This window comes from Myotis davidii, unplaced genomic scaffold (genome assembly GCF_000327345.1).
Source record: "Myotis davidii unplaced genomic scaffold, ASM32734v1 scaffold173, whole genome shotgun sequence".
NCBI lineage: Eukaryota > Metazoa > Chordata > Mammalia > Chiroptera > Vespertilionidae > Myotis > Myotis davidii.
The window spans coordinates 933,010-948,298 of NW_006286303.1; the positions used below are offsets into that span (position 1 = coordinate 933,010).

Below are 15,289 nucleotides of genomic sequence, written 5' to 3' on the forward strand. Positions count from 1 at the left end.
TGATAGCTTCATCTTTTAGCTACTTCCTAGAAATCATTCAGATAGGTATTTTAAAATGTTTATTTTGGAAAATTAGTCTTACAGAGCAATTGTATAGCTAGCACACAGAGCTCCCACACACTCCTTGCCCAGCTTCCCCCAATGCTAACACCTTACATAACCATGGTAAATGATTTTAAAACTAAAAAAATTGACCTTAATATAATATCATTAACTAACTTACAGATCTTACTCAGATTTTTCCAGTTATTGCACCAATATCTGTTTCAAGATCTAATGCAGGATCCCACATTGAATTTAGTTGTCACGCCCCCTTAAGCCCTCTGTAACTCATTCCTCAGTATTATGGGTTGAACTGTGTTCTTCAAAAATCCATATGTTGAAATCCTAGCCCCTACTCTTTCATAACGTGACCTTGTTTGGAGTTAGGGCCTTTATAGAGGTAATCAAGTTAAAATAAGGCCTGTAGAGTGGGCTCTACTTCAATATGATTGTTGTCCTCATAAAAACAGGACATTTGGACACAGATGCCTGCACAGAGGGAAGATGATGTGAAGATGCAGGGGAGATGCCTGGAACACATCCTTCCCTCACAGCCCTCACAGAACCAATATTGCTGACACCTTGATCTGAGACTTCCAGCCTCCACAATCATGAGGCAATCAATTTTTGTTGTGTAAGCCACTCAGTTTATGGTGCTTGATTGGCAGCCCTTGCAAACTAATGCACTCAATCTTTATCTTTCAATGTATTGACACTCTTTTTTAAAAATGACTCAATGAATGTCCTCGTTACTGACAGAATTAAACTGCTATTATACCTACTCATTTTAAGAACATGTATTGTGTGCTTACTGAGGTCACTTTCTTGGAGCAGCTATTACCTGTGTCACTGTTCATATGTTCTAAACAGGACTTACTATGTGCCCAGCATTAGCTCTGGCTTTACCACTTAATTCTCTCCATCTCTTTTTGAGGTAGGAACAGGAGAAATTGTCTTATCTAGAATGGATATCTAGTAATATAATTGAGAAAGTCAATGAAGGCAGGAAATCACCCAAAATATATACACCTAAAACATTTTTCTTCTCTGTTTCCCCTCCCTTTGCCTGGCTCAGAGAGCTGATTTATTCTATTTTTATTATTTATTTTGATTATTTTTTCTTCTTACCTCCACCACCCTCTGGTAACCACCAACTTGTTCTCTGTGGTTGTGTGTGTGTGTTTTAGATTCCACATGTAAGAGATCATATTTATCTTTCAAGGTCCATCTGTGTTATTTCAAATGAAAAGATTACATCATTTTTTTATGGCTGAATATTTCATTGTATATAGAATTGAATTGTTTGTTTTTCAATGTATATTGAGTTGCATGTAAAAAGGAATATTATATACATTGTCATGTATTTTTAAAAAAATATATTTTTATTGATTTCAGAGAGGAAGAAACAGGGAGAGAGAGATAGAAACATCAATGATGAGAGAGAATCATTGATCGGCTACCTCCTGAATGCCCCCAACTGGGGATTAAGCCTGCCACCTGGGCATGTGCCCTGACCGGGAGTTGAACCATAGTCTCCTGGTTCATAGGTTGATGCTCAACCACTGAGCCACAGTGGCTAGGCTACACTGTAATTTCTTTATCCATTTATGCACTGATAGACACTTAAGTTCTTTCCATATCTTGGCTATTCTAAATAATGCTGCAAAGAACATGAGATGCATTCAACTTTTCAAATTAGTATTTATTAGTTTTCTTCAGATATATACCCAGAAGTGGAATTTCTGGGTCATATGGTAGTTCTATATTTAATTTTTTGAGGAACCTCCATGTTTTCCATACTGGATGCACCAATTTACATTCCCACCAGTAGTGCACAAGAGTCTTCTTTTCCCCCTTTCCAATGATTGTTATCTTTTGTCATTTTGGTAATAGCCATCCTAACAGGTGTGAGGTAATATTTGTGATTTTGATTTGCATTTCCCTGATGATTAGTGATGTCAAGGATCTTTTCATGTACCTGTTGGCCACCTGTATGTCTTCTTTAGAAAGATATCTATTTGGATCATCTGCCCATTTTTAATTGGATTGGTTCATTATTTTGTGTGGGTTTTTTTGCTATTGATTTGCATAAATTCTTTATGTATTTTGGTTATTAATTAGCCCCTTATTAGATATATGATGTTTTCTCAAATAATAAAAGTAGAAAATTTATGTTAATAGAAAATCACCATTATAATATCAAAGTAATAATTGCTGCAGGCAATATCTAGGAGTTTTATAGTTTCAGACCTTATATTCAAGTCTTTAATCCACTTTAGTTGATTTTTATGTATGGTGTAAGAGAGGGGTCCAGTTTCATTCTTTTGTATGTGGATATTTAGTTGTATCAGAACCACCATGGAATGGATTATTCTTTCCCCTTTGAATGAGGTTGGCACCCTTATCAAAAATTAGATGACCATAAGTGATGAGTTTATTTCTAAACTCTCAACTTTATTCCATTGGTCTATATGTCTATCCTTAAGCCAGTACCACACTGTTTTGATTACTGTAGCTTTGCAGTAAGTTTTGAAAATGGAGATTGTTTGGCCATTTGGGGCCCCTTGGAATTCATATGAATTTGAGGACTGGCTTTTCCATTTCTGCATACACACAAAAAGCCATTGGAATTTTGATAAGGATTGCAATGAATCTGTGGATGACTTTGGGTATCGCTGACATCTTGACAATATCAAATCTTCCTACCCATGAACATGGGATGTCTTTTCATATATTTAGGCCTTTTAAGATTCTTCTTGATACTCTTTAGTAGAATACTAATTTAGCCAGAGCCATCTGACCCCTTCTAAAGTTTCCAAGGAATACGTGGGCAAAAGTCCCAAATGTTGAATGATTGCATTGAAACACATTTCCCTGCAATTCACAAAGCATCACTTTATTTCCATATAAATAACAGTCACTGATGAAGGGAAAAAAACAAAATCATGACTGCTAATATTTACTTAGGAAACCATTTTCATAGAATACGGATGGAAGAAAATGGAATGCATCTTCAGAGTGGCAGGGGACAGAGGGACAGGCATAGCAGGTTGAAAGCATAAAAGCATATTCTCATAAGAACCAAGCAATCCTTGTTGTTGGAGGACCAAATAGAATCATCATTAATGTAAGTAGAATCAAAGTTCACGATCTGTAAGTCCTTCTTAAGATATGCATGATTCAGCTTATTTACAGTTCGAGCAAAGGCATATTTAGAAGCACAACTATATGCTTCCAAACTGTACACTTTCTTGAAGTGCAGATCAAAAAATGGATTGTCCTAGAAAAGAAAGAGAGACATGATTTTGTTTGTAGTCAAGAAAATAACTAGATTCTCTCATATTCTTTTGTATATGCTTCTTGATTATAAAGAATTAGTACCAAACATATTTCTAAAATCTACACATGAGCTTTCCCAAAGCTATCTAACCTGCTTCAAACACTGTTTCTAAGAAAATCATAAGGATTATTTATGAAGCATCTATAATTTTTTCAGTTATAAAATTAGAACGTGTCTCAGAATGTGTAGTTATCTATCAACTCTTGCCAGGGTAGTGAATTTGAGAGGATGGATAGGGATGAAAAAACAATAAACTCACTTATAGACTTCTGAAGGGGAGAAAATGTTTCTCCTTTTCTCTACTAGGAGGTTGGTTCCTTGTGCTAATTCCAAAGGTAGAAGGGTCAAATACAGGATGGCTAATTAGCTTGTGGCATACCACAGATCACCAACTTGCTGACTTTGAAGTCAACAGCAAAGAACTACCTTTGAAGTTAGTAACAAGGATCATTAAATCATTGGACTGAAACAGAAAAAAATTACTAAAGGCTGCCTCTAGGCTTTTTGGATTGCTCTAGGCTTTGGTTATACTTCTAGTGGAGGTGTTTTGAGAAAAAGCAGACATCAAATCTAATCTAAGTCCTGTAAGTTAAAATAATACTTGCTAGTGTTACTAATAACAGTAAAAACAATGCCTTACATTTATAAAGTGCTTTTCAGTTTACCAAATGCTTTCACATTCATTATCTGCGTAACTCCTAACTCTCCTTGAGAGTGGAAGGTTTGAATTATTTATCTTTGTGTTCATGGCAACTACTAGGTTCTCAACATGTGTTGAACTGATCTGAAGTAGTTCCATAAAAAAGAAGTGGAGGTAAACATTGCCCTTTAACTGGTAAGGAGGCAGAGAGAGACCAAACAAGAGTCTGAATAATTTGTTACCATGTAAACGTTATATAAGACTTAGGTATTTGCAATTTCTTTTTGTTAAAATATATTTTTATTGATTTCAGAGAGGAAGGGAGAGGGAGAGCGATAGAGACATCAATGATGAGAGAGAACTATTAATTGGCTGCCTCCTGCATGCCTCACACGGAGGATTGAGTCCACAACCCCGTCAGTGCTCTGAATCAAACCTTGAGATCCAGGTTCATACATAGGTCGACGCTCAACCACTGAGCCATGCCAGCCGGGCTGCAAGAAAATTCTTGCATGAGGCAGGAAAAACAAGATGGGTTTTGAAGTTAAACTACCATCTTGAATCTCTGATGTAACCATGGACAGAGCGCTTATGTGATGTGACCTTCACTTTTCTTCTTCTTTTTGAAAGGTCTGATATGAAATTTACCTGCATAGTATGGAGCTTAATAAATGATAGTTCCCTTTCCTAAATCTGTCCCCAGTAAGATTGTGATGCTGGTGTTAATACCACCTTGCTTTATACCATTAACAGAATTTAAAAACAACATTTTAAAAAAAGAATGTACATGGGTGGTGTTAAGTGTAGTGTTCCCCTAGTCACATCTTGTAAAATTTTCCCCAGGTGTCATAATTGCAGCAGAAAATCTCAATAAAAGGAAATCACATCCATTCTATTACCAAATACTAATCACACACCTTATATAATTTATTCATTGAAACAGTTGTCTTATCATGTAGAAAATATACTTAATGCTTTTGAGATATTTTGAGAGGATTTTTTCCTGTAGCCTAAAAATTGAAGCCTGAGCAGGCATGCACATAGAATACAAGTTCCTTCCTTCCTCTCTCCTTCCCTTTCCTTCCTTCCTTCCTCCCTTCCTTCCATCCTTCCTTCCTTCCTTCCTTCCTTCCTTCCTTCCTTCCTTCCTTCCATAATGAATTTGAGAGTATGGGTAATGATGAAAGAAGATAAACCTACTTACAGACTTCTGGAGGGGAGAAAGGTTTCTCCTTTACTCCTTGGTGACAAATACACCAAATTTTAAAAATAGGATTCCTCTCTCCCTCCCACCCTCCCTTCTTTTCACCCTTTTCCTTCTCTCCTTTCTACACATTCTCCCTCCCTCCCTTCCTTCCTCCTTTTCTCCTTTCATTTCTTTCACCCTCTTTCCTCCCTCTCTCTTTCTTGACAGAATCCTAGAACTAAAAGGAACCTCACATATCACTCAGTAATCTCTTGTTTGTAGCTTGGATGGTAGTTTCCAGAGAAGTGAAGCCCAGGTCACACATGAAGTTACTGGTAGACCCAGGACAAGAACCAAGATCTTAGTTAACCCAATCCCACTTTTTGCTACATCATTCTCTCTCCTGTTGCACTATGCCAGTCTCCAAGTCCCCAGACATTTTGATGTCTGCATTATAAATTGACTTCCATTTTAATTCCATCTTTTTTAAAGCTGACAATTCTCTGGCTCAAATTGCTCTATTTAAAACTGTATCACTGATAATGAAAAAAATATAGTAAATGCTGACTCCTAAGTATTCAATTCTAAGAGGAAGGAGAGTGGAAATTCCCAGAAGTGGGATATTTTTATTTCATCCATAGAAAATAAATCTTTAAAAGGACTACTCTTTGGATTTAATAGGTTTTCTTCCAGCAATTTAATATTTTAGGTCCAAAAATGAAGAGTAAAATAGAAATAGTCAACTTTTAAAAATATATCTATTTCACTATCAAAGATAATGTATTGTCAGAAAAATGCTGTATGAGTACTTAGGAAAGGAACAATGAAATCCTGCATGCTTTTACCAAAAAATCATGCTAAACATGCCAAATTTTAAAAGTAAGATTCCTAGGTGATAAATCAAGATAATAGCAGATAGCATATATTGATTTCAGAAGGGTCTTAAGTACACAATTTACACATTCAGACTAAATAATTAAGTAAGTAAGGCAGAATTAAGGGCTTATGTGTGTCTAATTCGCCACGTGTAGCCTCAGAGCCTGGCAAGGACAAATATCTATAATAATAAAAGCATAATATGCTAATTAGACCAGACAGCCGAACGAACTTCTGGACTTCACTCCAGATATCCTTCCAGATGAAGCCACTGTGGCGGGGCTGAGGCAGAGGTGGTTAGGGGCGATCAGGCAGGCAGGCAGGCAGTGTGGTTAGGGGCAATCAGACAGGCAGGTGAGCAGTTAAGGGAGGGATGACCAAATGACTGAACAGCAGGCTGCGTGGGGCAACCAGTCTGGCAGGAGGGCAATTGGGAGGGACCAGGCCAGCAGGGGTGGAGTAATAGGGGTGATCAGGCAGGCAGGCAGATGAGCAGTAGGAGCCAGTGGTCCCGGATTACGAGAGGGATGTCTGACTGCCAGTTTAGGCCCGATCCTGATCCCTGTGGGATTGGACCTAAACCAGCAGTTGGACATCCCACAAGGGGTCCTCAATTATGAGAGGGTCCAGGCTGAGCTGAGGGACCCTCCTCCCCCATTCACAAATTTCATGCACCGGATCTCTAGTATACTATAAATTCTCAATGAATGAGTGAATGTATTTGAATTTGTAGAGATGTTAAACAAGCAATCAAAACAAGGCAAATTAACAGATTTCTGGGTAAAGTCTAGCTCTGCTAATTAATAGCAACATGACCTTTGCAAGTCTATTAATCTCTTAAAGTCTCATTTTTCTCCTCTGTAGATCAGGAGTAATAAAGAATGTAACTCATGTGGGTTTTGTGATGATTATGTGGCACTTGATAAGAGTTTGCTAAGTGTGAATGGTAACAGGTAGCAGTACTACTCATTGTAATAGTAGTAGTAATGATAACTTATCAATTACCTAGAAGTATGCACTTAGCCCTGCCTGCTTCATCATTTTTATTATCGACTTGAATGAAGTCCTAAGTGTTGTGCTCATTAAATCTGCATCATATTACAGTGAATATTTTAAAAATTAAAATGTTAGAAGATTTGATAGGTGGGAAGAATAAGCCAGACTAAGAATATGGCATTTAGGAATAGGAATAGATGAGTTTAAATTCAAATTCATCCAACAGTAACACAGTTACTGGTTGAAGGCTATAGTAAAAGATGAAAAGTCATGGTCCCAGTTTTTTGGAAGCTTTCCATCCAGAGAAGAGACAGAAAAAGCCAACAATTGCAGTTTGTTGGATTATGGCTATAACACACTTACCAGTATATCCACAATTCAATGGGGAGACGTGAGTAGGACTTTACCCAATGAATCTGGGAAAGGGGTAAGAGATAGAGGCGATTGGGCATTCTAAGCCTCAAGAGTCCATAGTGAAGCACAGTGGATTATAAAGTTTAAGATAGGATGACCAGAGAGAAAGAAGTCAGATCACCAAGGACCTTGATTTAGATTTTATTCTATGTAAGTAGAGGTTATGGCAGGCCAGGTTAAATGGCAATTCATGTACTAAAGACCTGAGGTTTCAAATAAGTATTTAATAGAAATAAGGAATCCATGTCAAAAAAATATAAACTAGTCACCCTATGTCTAAAGTAGTGCCTTTAATTCTGGAAAAACAGAAGCATTTCAAAAGAGAGAGAATAGAGTAGTGAAGGGTGTTGAAACAATGTCATGGAAACAAGTAACACTAATGCTATTACCTCTGAGTGTTTATATTGTCCTGTCATATTGGTGTATGTGATCTTCATGTGAAAGTTATTTAAAGGATGAAATGGGGTGCATTTAACCTAGAAAAGAGAAAACTTGAGGGAACATTATAATCAGCCTCAAGTATTGGAAAGGCTGCTATATGAAAGGAGGATTGGATTTGTTCTGAATTGCTCCAAATGGCAAAACTAGAACTGACGGGTAGAGATCTTGATTAAACATAAATAGGAAATTTAAAAATAAAGCATGGCAATTCAAAAATAGAATGGACTTCCCCATGTGGTAATGAGTTCTCCATCAGCGGAAGAGTACAAGGAGACTAGGAAAACCACTTGTTACAAGGTCATGTGGAGAGATTGTAGTATACAGACTCTCCCCCGCCTTTCAATGTGAAGGTAGTAGGATTTCCAAGAAGTATTGATCCTTCTGGAGGATCAAGTGGCTAACTGACAGAAAGTTTGAAGAAGGTGAGGGAAGAAATCCCCCAAACTTACAGTCGAAGTTGAGGAAGAGAGAGAGAGAGTGGTGGTGGAAGCACCATATATTTAAAGTTTCTGAATTGATTGATTGTGTTTAACCTGTGAAGAAGCCCTTGGGAAAGATGCTTTTAAATTTAATAAACAAAATTCAAATTTAAACTCATAAAAACAAAACAAAAAGCTCCCAGGACATCATCCCAGTAGATTACACTTTACGACTTAAGAACAATATGCCATCTTAACACTTAATTGCATGCCAAGAATATGTGAAGTAGGATATTGAACATAAAGATCTCCAGTTTATCGATCCCACATCTCCCTTATAGAGTGTAACACTTACAGTATCTGCTTCTTTTCCATCAATCATCTGCAGATCATTCAAAGACCACTTTTTTGTTACTTCATATTTTTCATCTAAACCTATTCTGTAGTGTTTCACCATAATTATTTTTACTTCTTCATTTTTGGTCACTGTGGGACAGAAAAACAGTTTACATAAACTCTTAGAAGATAAGTTATTCATCATCATACTTTTCAATATTTATGTATCCCTTTTTCTTACAATGAGCTTGAACCTACATTGTATCTGTACTCCATTTATGAACCCTGATGTATCTGAACCTTCACAAGTATGCCCCTAGATTTGCCCTATGTGTTAACTTTATTTTTTGCTACAATTGTGATTACATACTGCACAATCATATCTGTCATATAGAACACTGAGCTGTGTGCTTTCAACTATGAGTTTTGTGGTGGGGAATGGGGTTCAACTCAGGGCAGGAAATAAGAGGTTTAGCGTTGGCTTATGGTCAGTGCCAAAGTGTTTACCAGAACAAGTTGGAATTTTAATTTATGACAATATAAGTAAGTGAAGTCAGGAAAGTAAACAGTTCTGCTCACATAGCAACACAGTGTTAAAGAGTGACCATGCAAATACTACTGTGTATGCTTTCTTTTAAAGTCACTGTGAGATTTTTAAAAAATTTATTGATTTTAGAGAGAGAGAAGGGGAGGGAGGAAGAGAGAGAGAGAGAGAGAGGCATTGATTTGTTGTTCTACTTATTTATGCATTCATTGGTTGATTCTTGTATGTGCCCTGATTGGGGATGAAACCCGCAACTTTGGCATATGGGGACCACACTGTAACCAACTGAGCTACCTAGCCAGGGCCAAAAGTTGCTGTGAATTTTTTTTATATAGAAATGCTTGCATCACAGCTACTGTAGACCTATTTGAGATTTTTAATCCTCTGTAGTTCATCCCTAAAATTCTAGTATTCAAAATGTGTCACTGAGACCAAAAGTTTCAGTACCATGCTTTGGAAAGTGTGGCAAAACCATTGCTAATTTTATGTGAACAAAATTAGGAAATAATTTCCTGGCCTTAGAATCATTGTCTTTGGTCTCACGTGAACACATCAGAAGAATCCACATTTAATGTTAGCAATCCTGAATTGAAAATTATTGATGAGTTAATAAAGGAGTATTTATCGGATACAACTATCATAGATACCACAGAGGGTAGTATGAGACATGGCCTCTGTCCTCTAGAAATTTATGGTTTTGTTGGGGAGACAAAACTAACAAACATGAGTTACATAAATTATATATATTATAAAGGTGTATAGAGCTGGCAAAATCAAATATCTTAAACTTTCTTTCAAGATGGATGACATCACTTAGAACATTGTAAGCTGGCTTTGTCTTCTAAGAGTGAAACCGGATCTGTCTTTAGGAAAGACTCTTTTGGTTCTAGAAAGTTCTACTTTGGCATGCCCTCCTAGTTGAGAATGTACAAGACATTATATTATAATATAATCATAGTGATAGGTAAGTGATGTGGAGCAGACTGTGTGCTTAACAGGAGTTCTGAGAAGGGAGAGACTTGGAATAGTTAAGGTAGGCATTATGAAATAAATACCATTTGAGTTAGAGCTTGAAAATTAGTTCAGTTTGGAAAGGTGGGGATGATACTGAAGGCATTTCTAGGTGAAGGTAGCAGGAGGAAATGAATGGAAAATAGAAATGGAACTGCACCAGGCAGAGTTAGAGAAAGTGAACAATATCGATTGGCTGATGTGAGGATGTGGTGGGCAATCAGATTAGCTAGGTTAGGAAGGTTGTGTAATGTTTTGAAGGAGTCTGGATCTGAAAAGTGACAGGAACCACTGTAGACTTGTGGTGTCTGACTCCCGCTCTGGGAGGAGGGATGGGTGGCTGGCCTGGTTAGTGAGGCTCCAGAACCAGGGCTAGGGAAGGAGTAATTGTCCTCTGAAGGTGCAGGTGTACTGCTGCTAAGGCAACCAGTTGAGCTTCAAGTTGATGATGGGGCTCAGTCCCCCGGAGAGATGAGTCTGAGAAGGTTGACAAACCTAAGAAGAGGAAGCTATGTCAGGTGTTCAGTGAAAGTTGAGCAGGAGACTAATACAATGGTGTCCTGTTAAAGGAGCAGTTTGCTGGAAGCAGTGATACACAGGATACACTGAAGAAGAAAAGAGAGGTCCCTGGAAGAGGCAGTGCGATTTAATGGACTCTGACATTAGACATTCTGGATGCAGATCATGACATCACTTCTTACAGTGTGGTCTGAGTAAATTACTTAATCTCTAGAAAGATTAAAGCTCAGTTTTCTTAGGTAGAAAGTAGGCATTAGAAACCCATCCTATATAATAAAAGCCCAGTGACTGGATGGCAGAACGACCGGAACAACTGCAGCCCCTCATCCTGGCCAGCCCCGCCCCTTATCAGTCCCCATCGGAGCAGGCCGACTGAACCCCACCAGTGCATGAATTTGTGCACCGGGCCTCTGGTAGGGTATAAAGATAAAGGATCAAGTATGCAAATGACTTAGGGTAGTACTTGGTTTATAGTAATTGTTCAAGTGTTTCATTTTGTTTCTTTTAAGAGACTATTGTAACATAGGCATAGGATGTGGGCTATGGAAATAAAAGTGGTAAATCCAGGTAAGATCTCAAAAGAGGCACTGGTGACAATTAATGGAAATCAAAACAGGAAGGTATGGAAGTGAACTGGTTGAGTGGAATAACCATCTACTTCAGAAGAGAAGGAGATGGAAGTTTATAATTTAAGAATGGAGATACGGACTTGAGATTTTTTCGGTGTGGACAGGTTTGCAAGACTAGGTGTGTAGGAAAAAAGAGCAGAGGAAAGAGGCGAGACAGAGTGGAGAAGAAAAACATGCCAGCAGAGTGGTCTAAGAAGGAGCCAGCGGAAAAGAGACAAGCCTAACAGTGCAATGCTATGGAAATTAAGAGTTTGGGAATTTCAAAGATTTGGCGATAATCCTGTGAAGTCACTTCGTTGGGTAAAGCCAGAGTTCAGTCCAGGCACTGCATCTGACTTGGGGAGCATCATTGATTTCCTCCCTAAGGGCAGTTTCTCTGGAACAGCGAAGGCAGAAGACAGCTAGAGTAGAGTCAAAAAAGAAAGAAGAGACTAAAGGTTGTGATTTAGATACCATGTCCCATGGAAAAGGAGGGACTGCATATTCAAGAGACAAAGGCAGTGATGGAGGGCCATGTCCTAGAGGGGAACTAGAACAGAAGGTCTTAACCAGGAGTTAAGAAATAGCTCAGAATTCTGAAACTGTGTGCAAAAGATGGTGGGTTCCTGCCCATGTACATGTCTCCAGCCCTAAAAAAGGTCTGTTTGGAGACAAACAAGGCAGTTGTGTCTGTCTAGACAAAGGTTCTATCTCAGAACCAAAGGACAATGTTCTTGTTCTGCCTGCTGTCTCACTCACTACTTAGGGGGTGGGAGAGGGTGGGGATGGAGAGACATAACAGGACACTGTATGAAAATGTAATTTGAAGGAAATTCCACTGCCTCATCTACATGTTATAATAACCAGCTAATTGATCATTGACCCACTGATTCATTAATTTGATAAATGTTTGAATGCCTTTTTGAATAAAGCCCTGTGTTAAACCCTAAAATAATGAATTCCCATAAGGCACGGTTCCTGAGGTTACAGGGAGTGGGGGCTTCATGAAAAAAATACATGATCTCATAACTTTGTAAATTGCATAAATGTCTAACCACTATGCTGTACACCCGAAACTAATATAAATTTTTTTAAAAAACTTGAATCGGGCCAGTGGATTAGTTGATAGAAATGGGTCAGTGTTAATTTCCTGATTGTGATGGTTGTATTGTGATTGTGTAGGACAGTGATTTTCAGCTGGTGTGTCATACGAATTTTTAAAACTTATAATACCTGACTATTTAATCAGGGACATTGACCTCTTTTCTTTTAGATTGTCAAATAAATAAAAGGACAACAGCCATCACAACAATAGCCATCCAATGTGAATGAATCAACATTATACCTTTTTTTGTGTGTGTGTAGGATCAAAAAAAATATAATCTGTTTTTTGGTGTGCCACTGAATTTTAATAATTAGTTTATGTGTGCCATGAGAGGAAAAAGGTTGGAAATTGCTGATGTAGGAGAGCGCCCTTGCCTGTTATTGCAATAATATACTAAAGTTTTAGTATGGGCACTGGGGCATCATGTTGGCAATTTACTCTCAACTGTTTCAAGAAGAAAGTTATTTGTACAACTATTATCATTGCAACTCTTTAGTAAGTTTGGGATTATTTCAAAATAAGAAGAAAAAATTATGTTTAAAAAAATAAAACACATGATCACAGTGCTGGGAGTGAGGCAAGGACAGGAGAAGGGCCATCTCATCTCTCTGGTGATCGGGGAGAGCTTCTTGAAGGAGGTCATCTGAGTTGCAAAGGGCAGGGGGAGTTACAACGACGAAAGGGTAAAGGACGTTCTGGAACAGCATGTGTACAAAAGCTGAAATACTTGACACTTTTTAGTAATTACAGGTACTTGGTATTGCTGGATTGAAGTGTGAGGGTGAGTAGGTGGTATGAAGAGGATGGGAAGGAGCGAGTTAGTCTAGAGTGCTAGGTGGAGGAGTTCAAATGTTATCCTGAAAGCGATGTGTTTGTGGGGATTTAGGGGAAGGGTTGTCACGAAAGGATTTTAAGTGAATAGATAGGAAGAGCTTTAGATTTTAGAAAGTTTTGGGTTTTTTGTGGGTTTTTTTTTTTTTGGCAATTCTATACAGGATTGGTTGGAGGGAGAGAATGGAGAAAGAGATGTTAAGAAGGTAGGATCTACCAGTTAACAAGTGTTCTTACGCTTAATGGTCACTGTCCCCCTAACACCAAACTAAGAAAATTAGAAGATGCTTTAAGTGTTAAGCTTTTGGTACAATGATGCAGCACAGAGACAGTCCAGCCTCCTTGATTTGGCAAAATATCCTCCTCTGGAGCCAACGAGGCTCCAGGATTGTCCTTAGCCAAGAGTCAAAGAAGTCTACGCAAGCTGGACTGGACCCAACCCCTAATTCCCACACTTGAGCTGTGCTGCCAGCCAAAATTAAATGGCCATATCCACATTAATGGAGTGGGAAAGTGGAAACTTATCACATTGTCTTAAAACAGAAATGTGTTTATATAGTCAAAATGCTAGAGAGTTGGTTTCAGGAATATCAGAGGTGACATTGAATAATTATTATTTAGTGAGTAATATCTATAGACTGAGGGAAATCCAGAATGAACCTGCTCCAGTTTTAATTTTTTAGTTAGCATTTTCAGAATTATAATTTTAAACTATGTCCGCCATATATTTTCATTTTTAATTTCAAAATAAACATTATCATTAATAACTGCCTCTATTTTCCTGTTAAAATAGTCACTGTTATTTATGAAGCTAAATGGAAAGAAGATAGGCCAGTTGAACAAATGGAATTTGTCAGAATAGAGGAAAAAGTAGCTCATGAGGAAGCTGCACAGCAACACTTTAAATAAACAAATGACTTATTTTACAACCCTAGTGTTATATAATTGCTTCTATCATTGAAATTAAATAATAGGGAAAAGCTACCATGAGTTATGAAAGACAAGCAGCTTCATTGAAAATGTTTCAATGTATTGATGATGTCTTAGGGTCATTGAGGATGCTATTATTGATTTCATCAAAAAAGTAATTTTCACATAATATTTTTTCTAGAAATATTTTAAAAAATCAATTTTGGGACTACACTGGGTACTACAGATTGAATGTGTGTGTCCCCCGTCGCCAAATTCACATGCTGACATCCCAAACCCCAAGGTGATAGTGTTAGGAGGTGAGGCCTTTGGAAGGTGAGTAAGTCATGAGGGCAACACCCTCTTAAATGGCATTAGTGCACTTCTAAGAAGATGTGAGATCACGCAAGGCTACAGGAAGAGGATGACTGTCTATAGGAAGTGAGGCCTCACCAGACAGGGAATCTGCCAATGCCATTTGCCAGATCTTGGGCTTTCCAGCCTTCAGGCTGGGAGAAATACTGTTTCTATGAGCCACCCAGTCTCTAGTATTTTGTTTCTTTTTCTTCCTAAATTATTCTTTTAAAAATACCCTTATTGTACTATTCTTATTGTAAACTAGAGGCCTGATGCACGAAATTTGTGCAAGAGTAGGCCTTCCTTCCCCCAGCTGCCAGCACTGGCTTCCCTCTGGCACCCGGGAACTGGGCTTCCCTTGTAGCCCTAGCTTCGTCCAGAAGGTTGTCCAGAAGGATGTCCAGTCTAATTACCATATAATAGATGATTTGACAAAATTGTTAGATTCTCTGGTTCCCAGAGAAGTAGTCCTGTTCTGGCATCAAAATGTAATACGTGTGGGGAATTTATGCATACTATTTTCGTAATTTTATTTATGGATATAATTTTATTTATAAGATATATAAATAATTTATATATAATTCAATTTATAATTTCTTCATTATATATTAAATATATGTACTTATATATGTTTACAGTATATTTTATTTTTATTATAAATATTTATCTACAGTATATATATATATATATATATATATATATTTCAGCATATGTT

At 37.7% G+C, this 15,289-nt stretch overlaps 1 protein-coding gene across 1 annotated transcript in view; it reads right to left on the minus strand.

Annotated features, from left to right (window-relative positions):
- Positions 1-2,924: 2,924 nt before the first annotated feature.
- LOC102770930 (exocyst complex component 1) overlaps positions 2,925-15,289 on the minus strand; it is a 15,934-nt gene continuing 3,569 nt past the window's right edge. Inside the window, exons 2-3 of the mRNA XM_006757837.2 lie at positions 8,710-8,840; positions 2,925-3,322 (exon numbers count right to left, since the gene is read on the minus strand). Of these exons, the coding sequence (XP_006757900.1) occupies positions 3,056-3,322; positions 8,710-8,840 (398 nt within the window). The 3' untranslated portion in view covers positions 2,925-3,055. The remainder of the gene's footprint in view (positions 3,323-8,709; positions 8,841-15,289) is intronic.